This window comes from Mastigoproctus giganteus, chromosome 13, assembly GCF_048544385.1.
Source record: "Mastigoproctus giganteus isolate SK-2022 chromosome 13, ASM4854438v1, whole genome shotgun sequence".
Lineage (NCBI taxonomy): Eukaryota > Metazoa > Arthropoda > Arachnida > Uropygi > Thelyphonidae > Mastigoproctus > Mastigoproctus giganteus.
Genome location: NC_143587.1, coordinates 162,176,864 through 162,195,397, shown reverse-complemented (window position 1 = coordinate 162,195,397; position 18,534 = coordinate 162,176,864). Strand labels below are relative to the sequence as shown.

Genomic DNA, 18,534 nt, shown 5'->3' with positions numbered 1-18,534 from the left:
TCAAAACCAACTAAGAAATCTCATTTTGGAAGCTGAAAACATTAAGAATAGTCCTGAAAAGATGAAACATGCTAGGGAATTTCGGATTTGTTGTATTGAATGTTAACTTGAATACTAATGAGAGCCTTGTCGATCAACTCAGCCCCGAAGAGATTGTGCAAGGCTCAAGGGTAGAATTTTTCCCAGCCTGGTCTGTATTTTTTGACAGGAGAGACTGCTTCTACAGGGATGGGATACATTAAATAGAAAGGGTGCAAGAATACACTGGTGTTCAAAGAAAGTGCATCACCTACGAATTTCACATTTCTAACACTTTTTCGCGATGGTATATTACATTAATGACACAAATAGAAATATAAACAAAAGATATTTATTAATAGTTAAGGCAAAGCTAAGTAATATTTCACAGGTACTCTCAAAATTTGCAACCTTTATACAACAGTTTTGGTAAACACGACAATTGTGGCTGAAATGTTATTAGAAGCCCTCAATTTGCTCCAGTTTATCATTTTAAATGTAAAACAAAATGAAAAGTTCACCAGATGCAAACTAATATTTAGTTGAACCGCCTCTGGCCCTGATGACAGCAACACACCGGCGAGGCATTGACAAGATCAATTTCTGAAGATAATCAACTGTTAGTTCGTGGTTTCAAACACCAATTATGGCTTCACGAAGGGTCTTGCTTCTTTCTGGCAACTGCAGACTCCACACGATCCCAACAGTTCTCATTAGGATTCAAGTCCGGCCAGGCTGTTTTCTGGCCAGCTAACAATTGTAATGGACCGTTCTTCCAACCATATTTTCATCTGTAACAAATGTAATCACATTACTGTCGAACCTCTAATGCAGAAATGAAGCTAAAGTAACTACATAAGTGTCTACTTACACTCTCCTCGATGACAAGGAGCAGAGTCATCCTGAAAGATGCAGTTATTGACAGGTTGAAATGGTCTCTAATGGTTGGAAGAACGGTCCAGCCAGGTATCAATTGGCATTTACGGAATCTTTTATAAACTGCAGGTGACCTACTCCGCGATACGAAATATACCCCCCATATAATTTGGCTGGTAGGGAATTTCACTGTAGACACCATACAGTCTGGATGGTATTCTTCACCACGTCTACGGCGAATCGTTTGTCTCCCATCAGAGCCATGCAGGTTGAATTTCTTCTCATCCGAGAAAATAACCGACTTCCACTGCTCGGGGGTCAATTTTACATGCTCCTTACACCAAATTAATCGGGCCTTTTTCATTTATTGTGTGAGGGGTTCTTCCTAGGACGACGGGCTACAAATCCGTTATATTAAAGGAGACAGCAAAGGAAGTAAGCAAACCTTTAGCCATAATTATGAAAACCTTCTTGGACTCGTGGGAGGTACCCACGGACTGGAGATGTGCAAATGTCACACATTTACAAAGGAGGATCAAAGGGCGACACAGGTAATTACAGACCTGTCAGTTTAACTTCTGTTCCAGAGAAATTAATGGAGGCACTGGTTAAAGAAGCACTGCAGGATCATCTAGACAAGACTTCAGTTATAGCTCACACACAGCACGGGTTTGTGAAGGGGAAGTCTTGTCTGACCAATTTGATTGGATACTATGTGGTTACAAAGGAACTGGTCGCAAAGAATTTTGATATCAAATATTTGGATACTAGAAAGGCTTTTGATACTGTTGCACAAGGAAGACTGCTGCACAAATTGTGGCATTGAAGGAAAATTGCTGCTATGGATAAAGGGATGATTGAGTGGGAGAAGACAGAGTGGTAATAAATGGATACTGCTGTTCGTGGACTAATGTTATTAGTTGAATCCCGCAGGGTTCACTGTTTGGTCCCTTGTTGTTTTCTGTATTTATTATTGATATATCAGGCGTAATGTCCAAGTTTGCGGACGATACAAAGGTCGGCAGGTTTGTTAATGACAGTAAGCTGCTGCAACAGGATCTATAAAAGTTGAGCAGATGGGCTGAGAGGTGGCAACTGCAGTTTAACATTGACAAATGTTAAGTACTACACATGGGAAACAGCAACCCCAGAGCAACGTATCAACTCTGTGGTACTACACTGACAGTGGTAGAGAATGAAAGGGACTTGGGGGTGGTTGTGCAGGCAGATATGAAGTTCTCTGAGCAGTGCAGATGGGCTGCAAGAGTAGCTCATGGAGTATTGTCAATGATATACAGGAATTTTTCCAGCAGGGATAAGGAGGTGATTATTCCCTTGTATACGGCAATGGTCAGGCCACACCTAGAGTACTGTATACAGGTCTGGAGGCCTCATTTCAAGAAGGATGTAGAGCTGTTGGAACGAGTACAGAGAAGGGCAACAAGATTAGTGAATGGAACAAAGGGATGCTCTTACGAAGAAAGGCTTAAGTTTTGCAAATTGCAGTGTCTCGAGACTAGACACTTGCGAGGTGATCTGACTGAGGTGTAGAAGGCCTTGAATGATTTGAGCTTGCTCAATGCGGATGTGATTTTTCCTCTTGCTCAGAATAATCACCTGAGAGGGCATAAATTCAAATTGAAGGAAGACAGTTGTAAGATAGATGTGTGGAAGGTTGCCTTTAGCCAGCGGGTGGTTGATTGCTGGAACAAACTTCCATCTGTTGTTGCAGAAGTTGATAGCTTGAATAGAGTCAACTAGACAAACATTTTGAGCGAGTGGATCGATGAAATGAGGGTTTTTTTTTTTTTTTTTTTTTGGTTGATTCTATACTATATAAGCTTGCTTTCTTGCATAATATGCCTTTGCTAATAACAATAACTCATGATTATTAGTTTCTGGTCCTGAATTGATCTTGATGGTATTGCTAACATATTTAGTAATATGTTGGTCATGCACACTCACCGGCCAATTTATTAGTTTGCAAGTTACGTCCATCCATTCTTTTTACGAAATGACGCTTCCCTCGATAGCAGTACCCTACGATATAAAGCAGGAGGGCCGATACAGACGGATGCTGTATGTGTACTGTTCAGACGGATCATTATGAGTATCTCGGAAGCTGAAATCCTGCTGACGACTGTCTAGAGTGTATTGGCCCAATTTTATGAAGATTCGTTCAATATTCATAAAATCCAGCCAAAGATAATCCTGTGATCCGATTGGAAATAGTTCGTTGATACGAGAGGCCAACGGAGGCCGATCACCTCGTGCAGGATAAAAGAAAGGCTATAATTATTCTAACAAAAACCCAGTACAACAATTGTAGCTAAAGAAGCATTTCAGAACACACAACTTTTATCTTGTCAAATGGTGGTTGTTGTAGCCGACAACCCAACCAGAGTTCCACTGTGGTCAGCAAAACACAACAAGGTGGGCTGAGGAACAGCAACATCGGGTATTTCACAATTCGAAAAACGTTTCTTGGTCTTTAGAGTACCTGTTTATGTTGTTTCTCGCTGTTGGGAGGATCAGAATATGGCGAAAACAGTAAGAGTCCGTGGACTCATCCTGTCAGGTATCAACAGTGGAGGCTAGTGGTGTGGGGAGTGTTTTCGCAGTGCACATTGGGCTTCCTTCATACCAGTGGAGCAACATTTCGATGCCACTGATTTTATGGAATTGTTTTTGATCATGTTCATCCACCAGGATAATGCGCCATATCACAAGGCCAAAATGGAACATCACTGGTTCCAGGAAGAAAAGGGTGAATTCTGTTTACTGCAGTGGCTCCCAGTCATTAGATCTCAACCCAATTGAGCATGTGTGGAACGAAGTGTATAATAAAGTGGCCGTGCGCACGCGCGTATATGCTTATTTTTAGTTTCTTGTTTTAAAATTTACGTAAGTGCGTCGTCTTGAGTCACCCTCATGTTACATAAAAATGTGTACGCAAAGATGCTAGATAATCTTATTATCTAACACAAAGGATGCCTTAGGCATGAAGGGTCATGTCACTACCCCTGTACCACTATTATCCCATATATTCTGCCAACATTTAACAAATAGCTCATTATTTTCTTTTTCTCCCTACTACAGTCTACAGTTGTCAGATACATAACCGATAAAATTTACCCTACCTTAAAAATAGCTAAAACTCTGTACGCTATAAACAGATCAAGAGGCATGAAGCCCAACAGAACCTGCAAGGCATTAGTAGAAACAGTTCTACCAATTTTGAAAATTACCAAATGCTTTTGAATAGGTTTTTTTTTTTTTTTTTTTTTTTTTTTATAATTTACTTAACTCACTTAACGACAAATATAACCGAAGATTCCAGAACATGGACGGAACCCTCAGGGCACCCACAACTTACAAATTTAGAATATTCATATGCTGTGACTTGATCACAATCTTCCACCAGTAAGATTACTAACTATGGATTTATACAGTAGGTCAGGGCAATTAACTTGTCTTAAAGATAGCAGTATGCTCTGATGCCACACACTTCCTCAAAGGCCAGAACGTACTTACTAACTAATCCATTGATGTATTCTGCCAAATCCTCAATAGCATCCTCTGTTGAATACTGCTTTTGAAATCCATACTGAAATGGTAATTAAAACCTATGGTTGTCAAGCAATCTGATAACCTTAATAGCAATAATCTTTCATAAATTTTGGCTAAACTGGGAGGAGGAAATCGGCCTGTATGCCCTTGGATCAGTGACCTCCTTACCTTGCTTAAAAAGCAACTTTATTAAAGCAACCTTCCAAATGCCAGGAAAAACACCTCAAAGGTAACACTTATTAAAGATGTTTAAAATAATTTGTGGGTTGTTTTATGAATATTGAGAGTCTGACTTATCAGCTTCAATTGAAGTTCAGTAAACAACTAATTATCAGCACTCCCTACATAATTTAGATTTAAATGTCTTATTAGAGCTTGCTCACCTGTATCACTTTCAGGCATATCCTGTGGGAAAAGCTGCTGACCTTAAGTCTGCAGTTGAATTCCAATCCTTAGTTTCAATACCCCCACTCTTAATTGTGGGTAGTATAGGACTTACCTGCAATTTATTTGTCACTAATTTATAAAACAGGCCCAACGGATCAGTATTACCAGCCCCCTGGACCAGGTTTTTCCAAAAATCTAATTTATTGGCAGCAGTAGCATGGTGATATTGATTTATCTTATTTCTATACATTTGCTTAAAGTATAAAGATTCCACTTTCCCTCAAACCCTGTATCTCTCATAAAGTTTCCTTGCCTTAAACACTTTTCTCATACAGGCTAATTCATTATTCCACCAAGGCACAATTTTATTAAGTCTCCTCTTTTTCCTTGCCGAGTCATATAGTGCTCTCTAGAGTATATTCTGAATATAAGAAGCGTACTCCTCGGCATTCAATTGATTAAAACAAATACATAATCCTGATTCAGATCCACATTAATTGAATCAATAAACTTTTTCTGTTGTTAAATAACGGAATTCCGCCCCTGATGATATTATGGCTAATTATTATACCATCTACCACATCGCAAACGAAATATTCACATATAGTTTCGAGAAGGGTTGGTGAGAAGAGACTTTGGACTGAAGAAGGCGGAAGAGAAATTGGATTGGACATGCATTGCCAGTGAGAGATTGATGAACTATGTTATGGTGGGAAAAGTTCAGGGATACAGACCCAGAGGGAGATTGTAATGGATGAATTGAAACAGGAGTTGGAGATGAGGAGGGCTAGTGTATGCGTGGATCTCCCCCTGGCAGAACGCTTATAATAGTAATCGCAAACGAAATCTCCAATACTAACCTCTTCCTCGGAAGTGGCAAATTTCCCACTGTCTTCTTTCGCTTCTTCTGCTACTTCGTCTTCCGAGTCTTCTGACTGAACACCACTGTCTGCGGTACTGATTCCGGAGCTCCTGTGCTGTCCCGCTCCAGACGAGGAATCTTCGACGAAGGCAGGGTTATCTGCCCCTATTGACTTTGGTTGTCGGTTTTGCACTGTTTGGTGACGATAGCCATAATAATTCTCCAATACTGGTGTTAGTTCAGGTTTTGTTTCTGCATGTTCCTCGTCAATAACTCTCTTAAAATCACTGTCATACGGTAAGTTTTCTTTAGTCCGGAGTAACTCAGCTGCTAGAGAGAGTTTGTTGACGTACAGATGTCGTTCCGTATTGCTTTCGTAACGGTGAGGCAACAGTTCAACATCTTCTGACCCAGTGTCGCTATCAGCTTCGTGCACAATAATCTCGGACTGTGCAGGATTAAAATTATTTGGTGGGTTTGGAGAGTGCATGTGTTTCTTCTCGGTAGCGTGGGAAGGAGGATCGATATCTTCTGAATCTGACTGATCGGAAACGCACTCATCGTAAGCCAGCTTGTAGATAGATTGGTTTGGTGGCAGTGTATTCCTAGAGGTGAGTTGTTTTAACCTGCTCAGTTCAATTTCTGTTTCTCGGATCAGAGCTTCAGATAGGTAACTGAAAGAAGAATCCTCCGTTTGCTTGTTGGATGTTGGGTCATTTTTGTCACCACTCGAATCTGTGGCAAGAGTAGCTCCACGTAATGGCACGTTTACCTTTTGTTTTGAGTCGATTGGCAAATCTGGAAGAGCAGCCACTCTGTTTTTGATATTCTCTTCAACTGGACTATTGGTGGGTACTCGTATCACTTCAAACACGCGCTTAGTACCAAGATTTGATGTTACTACCACTTCTTTTCTATCATTTCGGGAGCTTTTTCCTGTTGTTAAGGTAGAATCCTCCTTGTTGTGTTCGGTCTTTTCTCCATTCCATTCTGGTGGAAATTCAGTTGATGAAGATCCACTTGTCAGGCTACCAACCAAAACACGCTCTGACAATGATTTATTGTCCGTACTTTCAATAGTGTGGCACACGGAAGATTGAGACAGGTCTTCAGAACGCTGCTTATCAAGCGAAGGATCTTTTTTGATACAATCTTGAACCTCTTTTGTAGGCAAGGATTCTTCTTTTCCACTCCATTCTAGAGGACTTCTCAGTTGCACAGTGGATTGATCGCAATCATCGTCATTTACTGAGGCACAGGATGTACAGTATTGATGCTCATTCGATGCGTCTTTGAAGGAACTCTCATTATAATTCGAAAGCGCATACTCTGAATCGATGGTTTCAGCCTCGCATTTGGTCTGCGAAAGATCAGTTATAACGTTACTTGGGACAGTAGATGGCACTAACTGCGAGCAATCGCCAATTTCTGAGACTTCGGATGGCATTTCTGATAAACTTACATTGCTTTCGTTACACGATTCCCTGTCTTGTCGATGAGCACCATTTGTTTTAATAGATTCTGTGGTATCAATTGTTTTACTGTCCATCGCAAGTTCAGAATTTCTTCTAGCTTCCTGTAGGCGCTTATTATTATTGGAGTCTTTATCATTCTCTAGGGGGATGTTTTCAATTTGACAGTCACTTATATTATTCTCTATCTCATAGGTGTCCGGCGGCTTCTCAAGAAGTTCGTGCCTGTTCACCATTAAACTTTCAGCACTCTGCTGAAGATCTTGCGCGGAAAGTGCACCTTGTAGTGAATTTCCAGTATCGGGCTGAGCAGCATATCCATTCATTTTGTGACTGATGTGCTGATATGCTTCCAGTTGAGCTTGGTGAAGGAGATCAGTTGCAAAAGCTTCAAGAGATGTGGGAACTTCCTTTTCGTTGCATATCCATCTGCTTCTGCCACTGGAAGAGGGGACTTCTTTTCTACCGTGAATATCGCCAATAATTTGATTTTTCCTCGATGTTTGCGGTATAAGGATGTCCCTACTGCTGAGACTAATGGTTGTCTGTACTGAATTGGCAGAACTGGTCAATGATGTGGATGAGCCCCACGTTTCTTCGAAGCCGTCATCCTGTAAAAGAATCGAAATATTAGATTGTGTTGAACACGTAAATAATGCATTAAATTTTAAAGCAGTTCCCAATATTCCAGACTTTAAAAATTCTGTTTACACTCCGGGAAGACCACGTAAGATTAAAGTAATTCACAATATGGAGAAAATACAAGAACATTATGACATATTAATGGACACGCGGGTCGCTTTCATTACAGATTCTGATAATAAATTTCTAATTAATTCACTTAAAAATTAAAACCAGCGGCACCCCTGTTTGTGAATGATATTTGAATAATTGCATTCCTGTTAAAGTGATGCTTTAACAGGAATGCAATTTCATTTAAAATATCTTTCCCGACTTCATTAAAATCGGAACAGTCGAAATCCGAAAAAGTATTGCTATTTATTTTTTAAAGCATATCGCATAGGTATACTGTATAATGTGGAGAATGCGCAGAAAAGAATATTCTTGATTCGCGCACGAAAGTCGATTTTTCTCGCTTTTTGTTATCAGTTTATTAAATACATGAATTATTTGCTTGTCATATTAATCGGCAGACATTAAATACGTCATAATACGTTATAACATGTCTGTTTTATATTTAAATTTTTATTAAAATTCAGAAAGAATTTTCTTTTATGAAATTCAAGAAAGGAAAGAAAATTTGAAATTAAAAATTCAAAAGTTCTGATGATAGGTATCGGTAAAATGCCTGAAACTTCACCTTAATGTATGGTAGTTTAGGCGAATAGCTTAAACTATATTAATTTCATGTGGTATTACAGTGTATTAAATATAGTAATAATCTTAATTCAAATTATTAAAATTTAGAAAGAAATAAGCAAAATTATAATACTACAGCATTTATGATTATTTTATTAAAATTTCATTGCATTTCACTTGGTATTGATTACAAAGCAAAACGTTGTGAATAAATATATAATTATTTTTATATATTTACAGTTAATTAGTATTAATTGGTAGAGTGATAATAAGTTTACTTTTCGCTTCTGTTAATCACAGAAAAAGAAAAGTTCAGTTAACTAACTTGATCGATTCCTTAGCTATACCCTCGGGAGCAGCGGTGTGGATTGAGATCGCCCAATTAGTTATTGGACAACCCCAATCTTCAGCTGCTAAAATAATCTCCAGTGTCTATTTTATATAAAGTATATCGAAAATAATTCCCATATCCGGGAATTATTTTTGAAACAATATTTACCTCTTCGCCAAATCTTCCTCTCCTCTTTTTTCTTCTCCTCTTTGGATGAAAAGAATCTGCTTCCGATAAAGGCACGCTAGGCGAATAACGGGTGGGTGCCAGCGGGAAGGGTTGACCTGAAAATGAAGATTTTATCGTTAAAATGTACACTTCTGCCTACATAACAGAAAGAATATTGTCTGTATCGAAGAGTATCTTTGCTTATGATTGGAATTTTGTCGGTTTCTTATGTTGAATCCCACATATCTCCAGTTATTCAGTACGTTCGATTCTGGGGCCACGCTAGATCTTAAACATCATAGCGTTTTTTTCGTTCAAGTTTAAATGCAGTAGATCCAATCGCAAAGTTCCATGGTTTTTGAAAAGAATATTTATGCCTGGGGAAAAAAATCGAAAAATACTGATCAAATGTTTTTGATAATTTCATTGTCTGTGGGAATTGTGGGCAAGCGACAAGAAAAAGACAGCCCCAAAATTTTTATTTTGTGTATATATATATATATATATATATATATATATATATGAAACACGAATTGTTTCGAAGAAAACTTGTTCGGTTGAGTCATCTGTATTTTATTTTGAAATGCTAATTGTTTTAGGCGCATCAACTACTGTCTTTTAAATTGCCCGTGTTCTAAGGTCGATTTTCTGTTTCTTTGCAGGAAACCCCGAGTTACCGGGATGAAAAACCACACCACTCGCATGACCCCGACTAACTCAACTACGTTATGAGAAAGGCCCATAAAAATTCCTCGCGTCATCGACGGGATTCGAACTCTGCTCTTTTCCACCCGGCGTGGGGAGGACGGCGATCCTACCAACTGTGCTAATGTCATACTTCGGAATTCAAGTCACTTCGCTATGGTTAGTCAACTTTGACAATTATGACGGTGATCAGATATCTGAAGTCCTTGTAAAAGGAGCAGAAATTTTACACTGTATAGGTCAACAGTAACGCCTTATTCCCCGTGACCCCGAAGAGTGTTTAAGGGAAAAAAGTATTTAAAGCTGAATACGTTTGGATATCAAAGATTGAGCTGCAATATGCGAATGGCTGAACAAGAAGCGAAATTAGCGCACGGGTCATCAGATAAACCCACTCAAAGGCAGCATTAAAAGTACAGTGATCTAAGGGTTATCTAGGATGGCCATTTATTTCTTAGAGGAGGCTGATTAGGAATGTTTATCAGAAATATATATATATATATATATAGCAACTTGATTGCGAAATTATCTATTGCATTAATGGCTTGTTGTATAATATTTCAATAAATATGCAGGCGCACTGGTTCAAATAGAAGAGGTTGCTTGAAAATCCAACTAGTTTCGTAGTGTAGCAAAATTCTAACATTGAAAACTTAGTATTTCCATAAACATCATAAGAACAGCACGATTACTACTTAAATGCCATTTCGGTTGCAGCGCATTAATTCAACAAAACGGTCTTTTTTCAGAAAAAATGGTCATGAATTGCCTTCCAAAATATTATCACTTTTAGTTGAAAAAGGCTGGTTTTGTTTGCTTTTGAAGGCAGATTCAGCAAGCAAAATACGTTCAACTCTTTGAAATATACTTGAGTATTTTTATGGAAAGAACTTCTGTGTGAAGGATGATAAAGACTTGGTCACTGGTCGTGGCGATTTAATTTTTAAGCCAGAGATCTACAACTTCAGAATTTTGATTTACGCGGAGATATATGTTTATATACATTGAGTTGGCTTTGCATTAGCAGCATCTACCTGATACCCCACAAGGTATTAGGTAATGCACAATGTTTCTCCTAATGCCCGCTCATTGTCAGATTGATGGTCATAGCTGGTTGAATGTGTCCAGACAGCATTAGACTACTGACATTGCGCCTTGGCCTTATAGGAGCCTCTCAGAGACGAACCACAACCTGATTGAGACTGCTGACATTGCGCCATGGCATGACATGGGATTGCTGACACTGGCTCAGCATGTGTAAGATAAAAGTGGATCGGAATTGATTGCTAACACGACGTGGGATTGTTGCTGACGCTGGCCTCGAGGCCACTGTTGGATTACCATTGGGCAAATGCTCGCGATTGTGACAAGGGGCATTAAAAGAGCAGAGCCCCACCAATAGCCCATCACCACCGGATTTTCGCTGCCAAGCAGTGCTCACCGATCATGACAGCTGACGCCACGTTTCGACCCTCCCCTTTAGTTTCGTCTAAAGGTGGGTTCTAAAACCTAATAGTCTTTAATTGCTGCTCCACCTGAAAGCTTATGTCCCCACAATCATTCCACGAGCGAAGTCGAAAAGATCCCAATAACTCATTCTTCCTCGCAGACACTCAAACTGCTGGATTGTGCAAACTGCAATCTATTTGAGCCTTCACCAACGTCACAGACTAGTCCATTCTTACACGTGCAAAGTGAACTCGGTGTATATTTATAAACTTCTAGTGATGTATAGTTTTTTTTTCTCTTCTCTTTAAATTTTAAATCTATTATCTTACAGAAGACAACCCATGTTGAGCAGTCCGGATTGTTGTTGCTTTTCATCAAACTGCAGGAGACAAAAAAGATAGCCAATTTAGAATTATGGTGTGTTCTTCTGGAAAGGATTAATTGGACAGACAACTTGATGTTATGTTTAATTTGAGGTACAGTTTTTGTGCTTAAAGTTTTACAAAGTGAGAAGGGGAAAATAAACACCGGAATTCAAAATACTACCAACTGCTCCTCTTGTACTGTAAACAGAATTTTTCAGCTGTCCCAAAAGAAACCACGAGTTCATTTTTACAGCTCATTATGTGAAAATGAATGTTTGAAATGGCGAAGTAAAACCTATATTTAGAAATTTTAAAAATTCGCTTTATTCTGGAAGTAATCCATCCCCAATACTGAATATTTCAGATGAATAATGATATGTTATCAATTTCCCCTAGTATCTCTTTTTGTTCTCCAGTGTCTTTCAATCACTACGTCAAGACTGCGTGAAAGTATTCAAAATGGCTGCACAGAAAATGAACCTTTACGCTCACGTTGCAACATTATGTTTTGAAACTAGTAAGCGTGTTGCTCACAATCTTCTCGAACTTCTTTTATTTATAAATGCCCGAAGTTTTTCGCAACACTTTGAATGTTATCCAAGCTTCATTCTCAGACCATGAAGTTTCGAAATCATCTTTTAACCGGCTCTGATTTGTGGTCAATCCAGCGTGGAGTTATCTCAGGAAATTTTGAAATGATGTGCCAAAAACAGCCTCCTTCTTTATCTATGGCATTAACAAACTGTTTCATCAGTCCCACTGTATAAGTGTCCTTGTGGCAGAAGCACTTTGCTTACACAGTCAAGTAGTTCATTGACATCTCCAAGCGTGAAATTTGATTTTTTTTCTCCATTCATGTTACCTCTTTCAGCTCGTCATTGATGAATAATGAAAGCTTGGTGATTTCACCACTAGTTTGGAGCGGTCTGGGTTCGAGTCCATCTTACATACATGAATACACGGCAGGTATTTATAATTCATCGATGACTTGAGGAATTTCTAAAGACCTTCAATCGGAGCTGTGGTTAGCCGACCTGAGGAGGAGGGATAAGGAGAGGCGAGGGGAAAAAATAGAGCAGTGACTGGTAGGAGCTCCGAGCAGTTAAGATAGTGCAGAATTTTATCATCCAAATGGCATAAAAAAAAATGCCACCTCGGCAGTGGCGCGTTATACCTTCATGGGCCCCAAGGCAAAATGGAATTTGGGGGCCCCATCTAAAGAAAAAAACTAAAAGAACATTTTCAATTTCATTTTATTGTGAGAACAAAAGAAACAAATTATATGGCATAAGAACTAATAAAATTTCATCAAAATCGGCAAAACCATTTTTGAAAAACACGTAAATTCAAATTAATCTTCAAGTAAAGTTCATTGACCTTGGCGGGCAGAAAGTTCAGTTTCCGTTAAAAATATTAAAAAACTGTTTTTGAAACAGTGATTTTGGGGCCCCCTCTGATCGGGGCCTTAAGTAGTTGTTTTATTTTATTTTATTTTTTTTTTTTTTGTCTATAGGATAACGCGCCTCGGCCCAAGAGGCCCCTCGTACAACAAAATCCAACGTCAAAGTCATGCTGATCGATTTTTTTCGACGTTGGGAGGTAATGCACCACGAATTTGAGAATAGGGGGAGAAGCTTATTGCTGCTTACTAAGTTGAGGTTTAGACACGTTTGCCTGAGAATGTGAGGTGAAGACGACCTCAAAAATGGAATATTGTCTGGATCCTGCAGAATGGCGAAAAAAATCAGTCATACAGCCTCCCTACTACCCCTGATCTTTGTACTATCTGGCTATTCCCTAAAAGAATGTTTCAAAGCTTGGGAAGACCGATTGATTGGGTGCAAAAGGAAAGTACTTTGGTGATTAGGTTAGTAAATAAATAATTAAATTTCTGTTTGTACCACGGGATGACCACACTGTCAGGAGTTCACAAGATATAGAGAATACGAGAAACAGCACCATATTTAACAGTCAAAGGCTTCCGGTCACACAAAGCACGTGTAGTAATGGACCCCCGCGCTTGACTACTCTGCTAGTAACTCAACCGTACCCCAAGTAATAGTGAAATTCCTGAATGTACCACATAGTAGTCATGGTGTAAACATAAATACCGAAGAAGGGTTGCACGGCTGACCCAGCAGGTAGTTTACGTTTAATTGCCGAGTGGCAAATGTGGTTTTTCTTTTTTCGCTCCCAACTTTTCTTCTGATGTCAAATGTTTTCTAAACAGTTTCTAATCGGCTCTGAGTCAGCTGGTCTTAGACTCTGAAGTTTTCTCCTTTGCTTTCCCAGCTACTAAAAACAACAACGTATACATAGTCAGTATTTAGATAACCAACCGTGTGTATGAGGAGTAGGTCAACACATTTATATACCGTACATTTTTCTAAATGTCAACTCGACGTCTCCGTAGGGTTAAACTCAAAAAATTCCATCGGATTGATGTCAGGAATTTGGCGGCCAAGAGAACACAAGTTCTTGGACATGATCCTCGAACGATTTCTGCACAATTGCATCAAGGTTCGAGGATCACACGGTTACCGTGTAGGGCAAAATTTGGTCCAAAACGATGCAGGTAGGATCTAGCGTTAAGTGTGTGTGTGTGTTCGTTGGGGATGAAGAGGCCCAGTGATGTCCACGAAAACATCTTAAACCTTAGAGTCACCAGGCGACTCTTTTGCAGTCGCCAAATGTCCAGTAACAGTGTTTTTGTACCCATCGCAGCCGAAGGTGTCTATGATGGTTGGTCAACGTAAGCATATGGACAGGTCCCCTACTCTGTGGGCCTATCTGCAAGAGAGTCCGCTAGATGGTTGCACTCAGAAATGTTTTGATTTGTGCCCTGGTTGTAGTCTGCCATTAATTGAAGGATCGTTAGCAGTCTGTTGTCCCGGACAACATGCAACCACACAGTGCCGGGTGGTTGCATGTTGTGTGGTTGTCTGATCATTTCGCCGAACAGCACAATGCCTGCTCTTGCCGATAAATATAATCATTCCCGAATCAAAGTTCCTCAGGTTCCTCTCCTTTGCTTATTGCACTGGCTTCAAACTGAGAGGAACTATTCGTGCAGTCACTACATATTCTGCGTCGTCGGTGACGTCATTCCTAGGTGCTGTGGAATGCGTCCACTCGTGGAGATAGGGTGGTCATAATGTTTAGATTCATGAGCATACATTTTGTATTCGTCTTCGGATGGGATCAGTTTTATGTGGTGATACCATTGGTTGTATCCATACAGGGAGTGTGACCATATCACAATGAACTCTCGTTTGCTCTTTAGAGGGCTGGTGATAAGGCCTTTCCTTAATAAATTTTATACCTCCATAAGAGCAGATAATAGTGAGTTTTGAGAGGAGTATCGACGTTCCCCAATTTGCCCTTTCTAAAGCATCCCATACATTCTCAATTGGATTAGAATCCGGATATCTGGTTGATCACTTCATCAGAAGAATCTCGTCCCAAAAGCTGAACAGTCAACATATCTCCTTTGAAAGACGTGATGATCATTGCAGTCGTTCCTCAAGATGTCTCCTCTCCTAGACCATCGAGTCATCGGTACGATAAGTAATTCCTTTTCTTGAGAATGCATCTGGAGAGCACAAACCACGGACTTCGCATCGAGACCGTGTTATTTGAAGATTTCTGTCTACAGTTCTTGAAACTGTCATTCCTGTGGCTGCTGACAGTTCAAGAAAGAGAGCTGCTTACTGGATCGATGTTAGGGTCAGACAAGTTTCAGTTTAACGTGGAGATAGGTGAAATAATCATGGCGATATAAAAAATTCAGTTTAAGAAGTGCAGGTTTATTAAACTATCTATCTATTCATTGAAGTCAGCTTACCACTATCCAACCTTGGCGAATCCTGGTCTATTTATCTTATTTTAAAAAGCAAACGTCTGTGACTATCTGAAGATAATAAGTCACTCAAACCTCGTTAGTTTATTTATTACCAATTTCGAAATATGTACATAATGGAGTAAAACGTTTCGTGGTATTTTCTTTGGTGACAGCTGTCTTTGCAGTATCACCATCACAAAAGGTCACTTAGTTCACAGGAACATCAAATTTTCATCGAGAGCATCAAAATTAATTAAAGAAAACCAGAAGGGAGGAGGTAAGTTTCTCGCGTATCCTTCAAATGTGACGTCACCCAGTTTCATTTTTGCTGAAAGACCAGAATGGGCAACACAATTCTACTCGGGAGTTGTGGTTCAGATAACGCTTCTATCGGAGAAAATTAATGTTTCCATAGTGTATCCCGTGCGTGAGCTCGTGAACACGATGCTTACATCACGATACTGTACGTTACACGTTGCTCCTGACCTCTTTATTGTTCGAGGTCGCATCATTCTCACGAATGCATGCAAGTCGTGCAACAGAACTCGAGAGATTTCTATAAAACTGGGAAGGCATCGCATTCTTCCGTGGTTTTCCTCCCGTATCTAAATTGTTATCCCCAATAACGGAAACCTTTACGTAATACTTCGGTGTTCGGAGGACGGCCAGGAATAAGATGCGATAACTTTTTAAATAAGTGCACTTCGAAACGCTTTTTTTGCGGCCGAAAGTTGTGCAGACTGCAAGCGGCTATCACTTTAACCTATCACTTATTAATAGTTACCAAAGAAACCCAACCTAAATGAACCATGACGAGCATTTTCTCGAATAGCCGTGTGGGGGGGTGGATAGAATTTATATTTACTCATATGCCCGCACGAAAGAAAGATAAAGCTCCCACATTGTGAGAGCTAAGTTGAGACGTCTTCCCTCCCCCCTAATATTTTAAAAACCTATTAGCAACTCTGTATCGAGCGGACAGACAGATTGTTAATTTTATTTTTTTTAAATTTACATACTTTGAAATGTGTAAAGCAAATTTTCTGCATGAAGATTTAGGGAAAAGGAAGATCCATGCAAGGTTTGTGCTGCACAGCCTCAGAAGTAGAAGCAACGAAGAGTGTCATCATGGAAAGACCTGTCAAGATAATCCTAATTTCCTCGACTGTATTGCCACTGGAGATGGGCGTTGAATGTTTCAGTACGAGCAAAGATAAAGCGTCAGAGCATACAGTGGACTTCAAAATCATCACCAAGGCCCAAAAACTTCTGTTTGCCGAAGTCCAGGATCAAGACGATGCTGATCATGTTTTTCGACAAACAGGGTGTGATTTACAAGGAATTTATACCTGAAGGGGAGAAAGTCGATGCTACGTTCAACGTATAGGTTTGAAAAGACTATTGAAGAGCATTTCCCGGGTGAGGCCGGAATTTCGAGAAAAAAGCAACTGGTTCTTGTTGCATGAGTCTTCCATCTATTCCGAAACTGTTTTAAAGACATTTCTGAAGAAACATGGCTTTGTACAGATCAATCGTCCATACTGCTCTCCCCGATACAGACTACCCCCCAGCAGGCTTCTTCCTCTTTCCCAAGGTGAAAAATTCCTTCAGAGGAACGAGATTTCAGGATGTTGAAGACAAAGAAAAAAACGTAATCACCAAACTGAACATCATCTCTTTGGATGCCTTCGCTGACTATTTTCAGAAAATCCTTTATTTCGATGAACAGGATTCATATATCAGAGATAACAGTAATGGTACATGTTTCGGATACATGCATCCATAATAGTACATGTTTCGGGACAACAGACTCGAGTCTCCCGAAGAAGAATGACCAAATTTATGAAGTTTGAAGCGAAATCGCATTAAACAGTAACTTGTAGGCATTGGAGAGAAGCATTCTTTATAACTCTTGGATGCGAAATTCCTCATATCCAGGAATTGTGGGTATTCACACCGCCACAATTATCTACTCCAAAACTACATGTTATCTACGTATACACCTTAATCAAAATTGTAGAGCGAAGTTTGTTTGTTGCTGGCGGGGGAGGGGGGAACTCTCCATTATCTTTTGGAGACAACCTTGGTGATTAGGATCTCCACTCCATGCTGGTGTCTGTTATTGTTATTTCCAGAGTATTGCCGAAGTGATTGAAGTAGTTAACGGGATGGTGGCATTATTTTGACTTTAGCGGATGAGTGTGAATATAGACGCATCAACAGTGATTTACGCTCAGTAATCATTGAATTGTAACCACCTAGCTAAAATTGTGTTGGGCCAACGTTCGCATGGACAACAGCCGCTTCGGCTAGGCATTGACTCTGCTAGATATCTGAAGACGTTCTTAGGGATCTGCAACCAAGCTGCCTGCAAGGCTTTCTACATTGTCGAAATACATGATGATTGTGTGTCTACACGCTTCACGACTGTTTAAAACATCCCACAGGTGTTCAATTGGATTGAGCTCGGGAAAATTCGGAGGCCAATCAAGATGGTGATATCCTCGCTTGAACCACTTATGCACAGAGCAGACCCTGTGACATTGCACATTATTTTTTGGAAGATTTCGTTTCTGTACCAGGTATTTGAACTCATCCGACTCGTTTCCAGTCCTCCATTATCACTTTCCATTATCTTTTGGAGACAACCTTGGTGACTAGGATCTCCACTCCATGCTGGTGTATGTTATTGTTATTTCCAGAGTATTAAATAAATAAATTTTCTGTTTATACTTAGAGACGACCACACGGTCAGAGGATTTCACGAGAGAGAGAGAGAGAGAGAGAGAGAGAGAGAGAGAGAGAGAGAATACAAGAAACCGCACCGTATTTAGCAGTCACGGACTCGAACCCTGGTCACTCAAGGCACGTGTACTAATGCGCCCTCGCGCCTGACCATTCGGCTACAGGAACCTCAGTACAAGGTCGTATCTTCGGAAACACATGCCTGAACTAGGCCATTTGGTTTCTCATAGCCCCATCCCCCTGTACATTGTCTTTTCTTCTCCTGGATCTCATTCTTAAGTTTTTCTGCAGCAAACAGCGTTCTGACGTTCCATGTTCCAATTCGCAAAAGATTCACCGTTTTGAGCCCAGGGATTCTTAGCACCCCTGTCCCATTAAAGGAACGCTGGGAACTCGGGGCCAGTATGTTGCCTTACTAGGCTAAA

General features: G+C 40.0%; 1 protein-coding gene across 2 annotated transcripts in view; it reads right to left on the bottom strand.

Moving 5' to 3' along the window:
- The window catches only part of LOC150076561 (uncharacterized), a 94,250-nt gene that overhangs the window by 10,283 nt on the left and 65,433 nt on the right, over positions 1–18,534 (bottom strand). For both annotated transcript variants that reach the window (XM_090387416.1, XM_090387415.1), the window contains 2 exons: positions 9,005–9,120; positions 5,712–7,796 (listed from right to left, as the gene is read on the bottom strand). In XM_090387416.1, the coding sequence (XP_090243542.1) occupies positions 5,712–7,796; positions 9,005–9,120 (2,201 nt within the window). The remainder of the gene's footprint in view (positions 1–5,711; positions 7,797–9,004; positions 9,121–18,534) is intronic.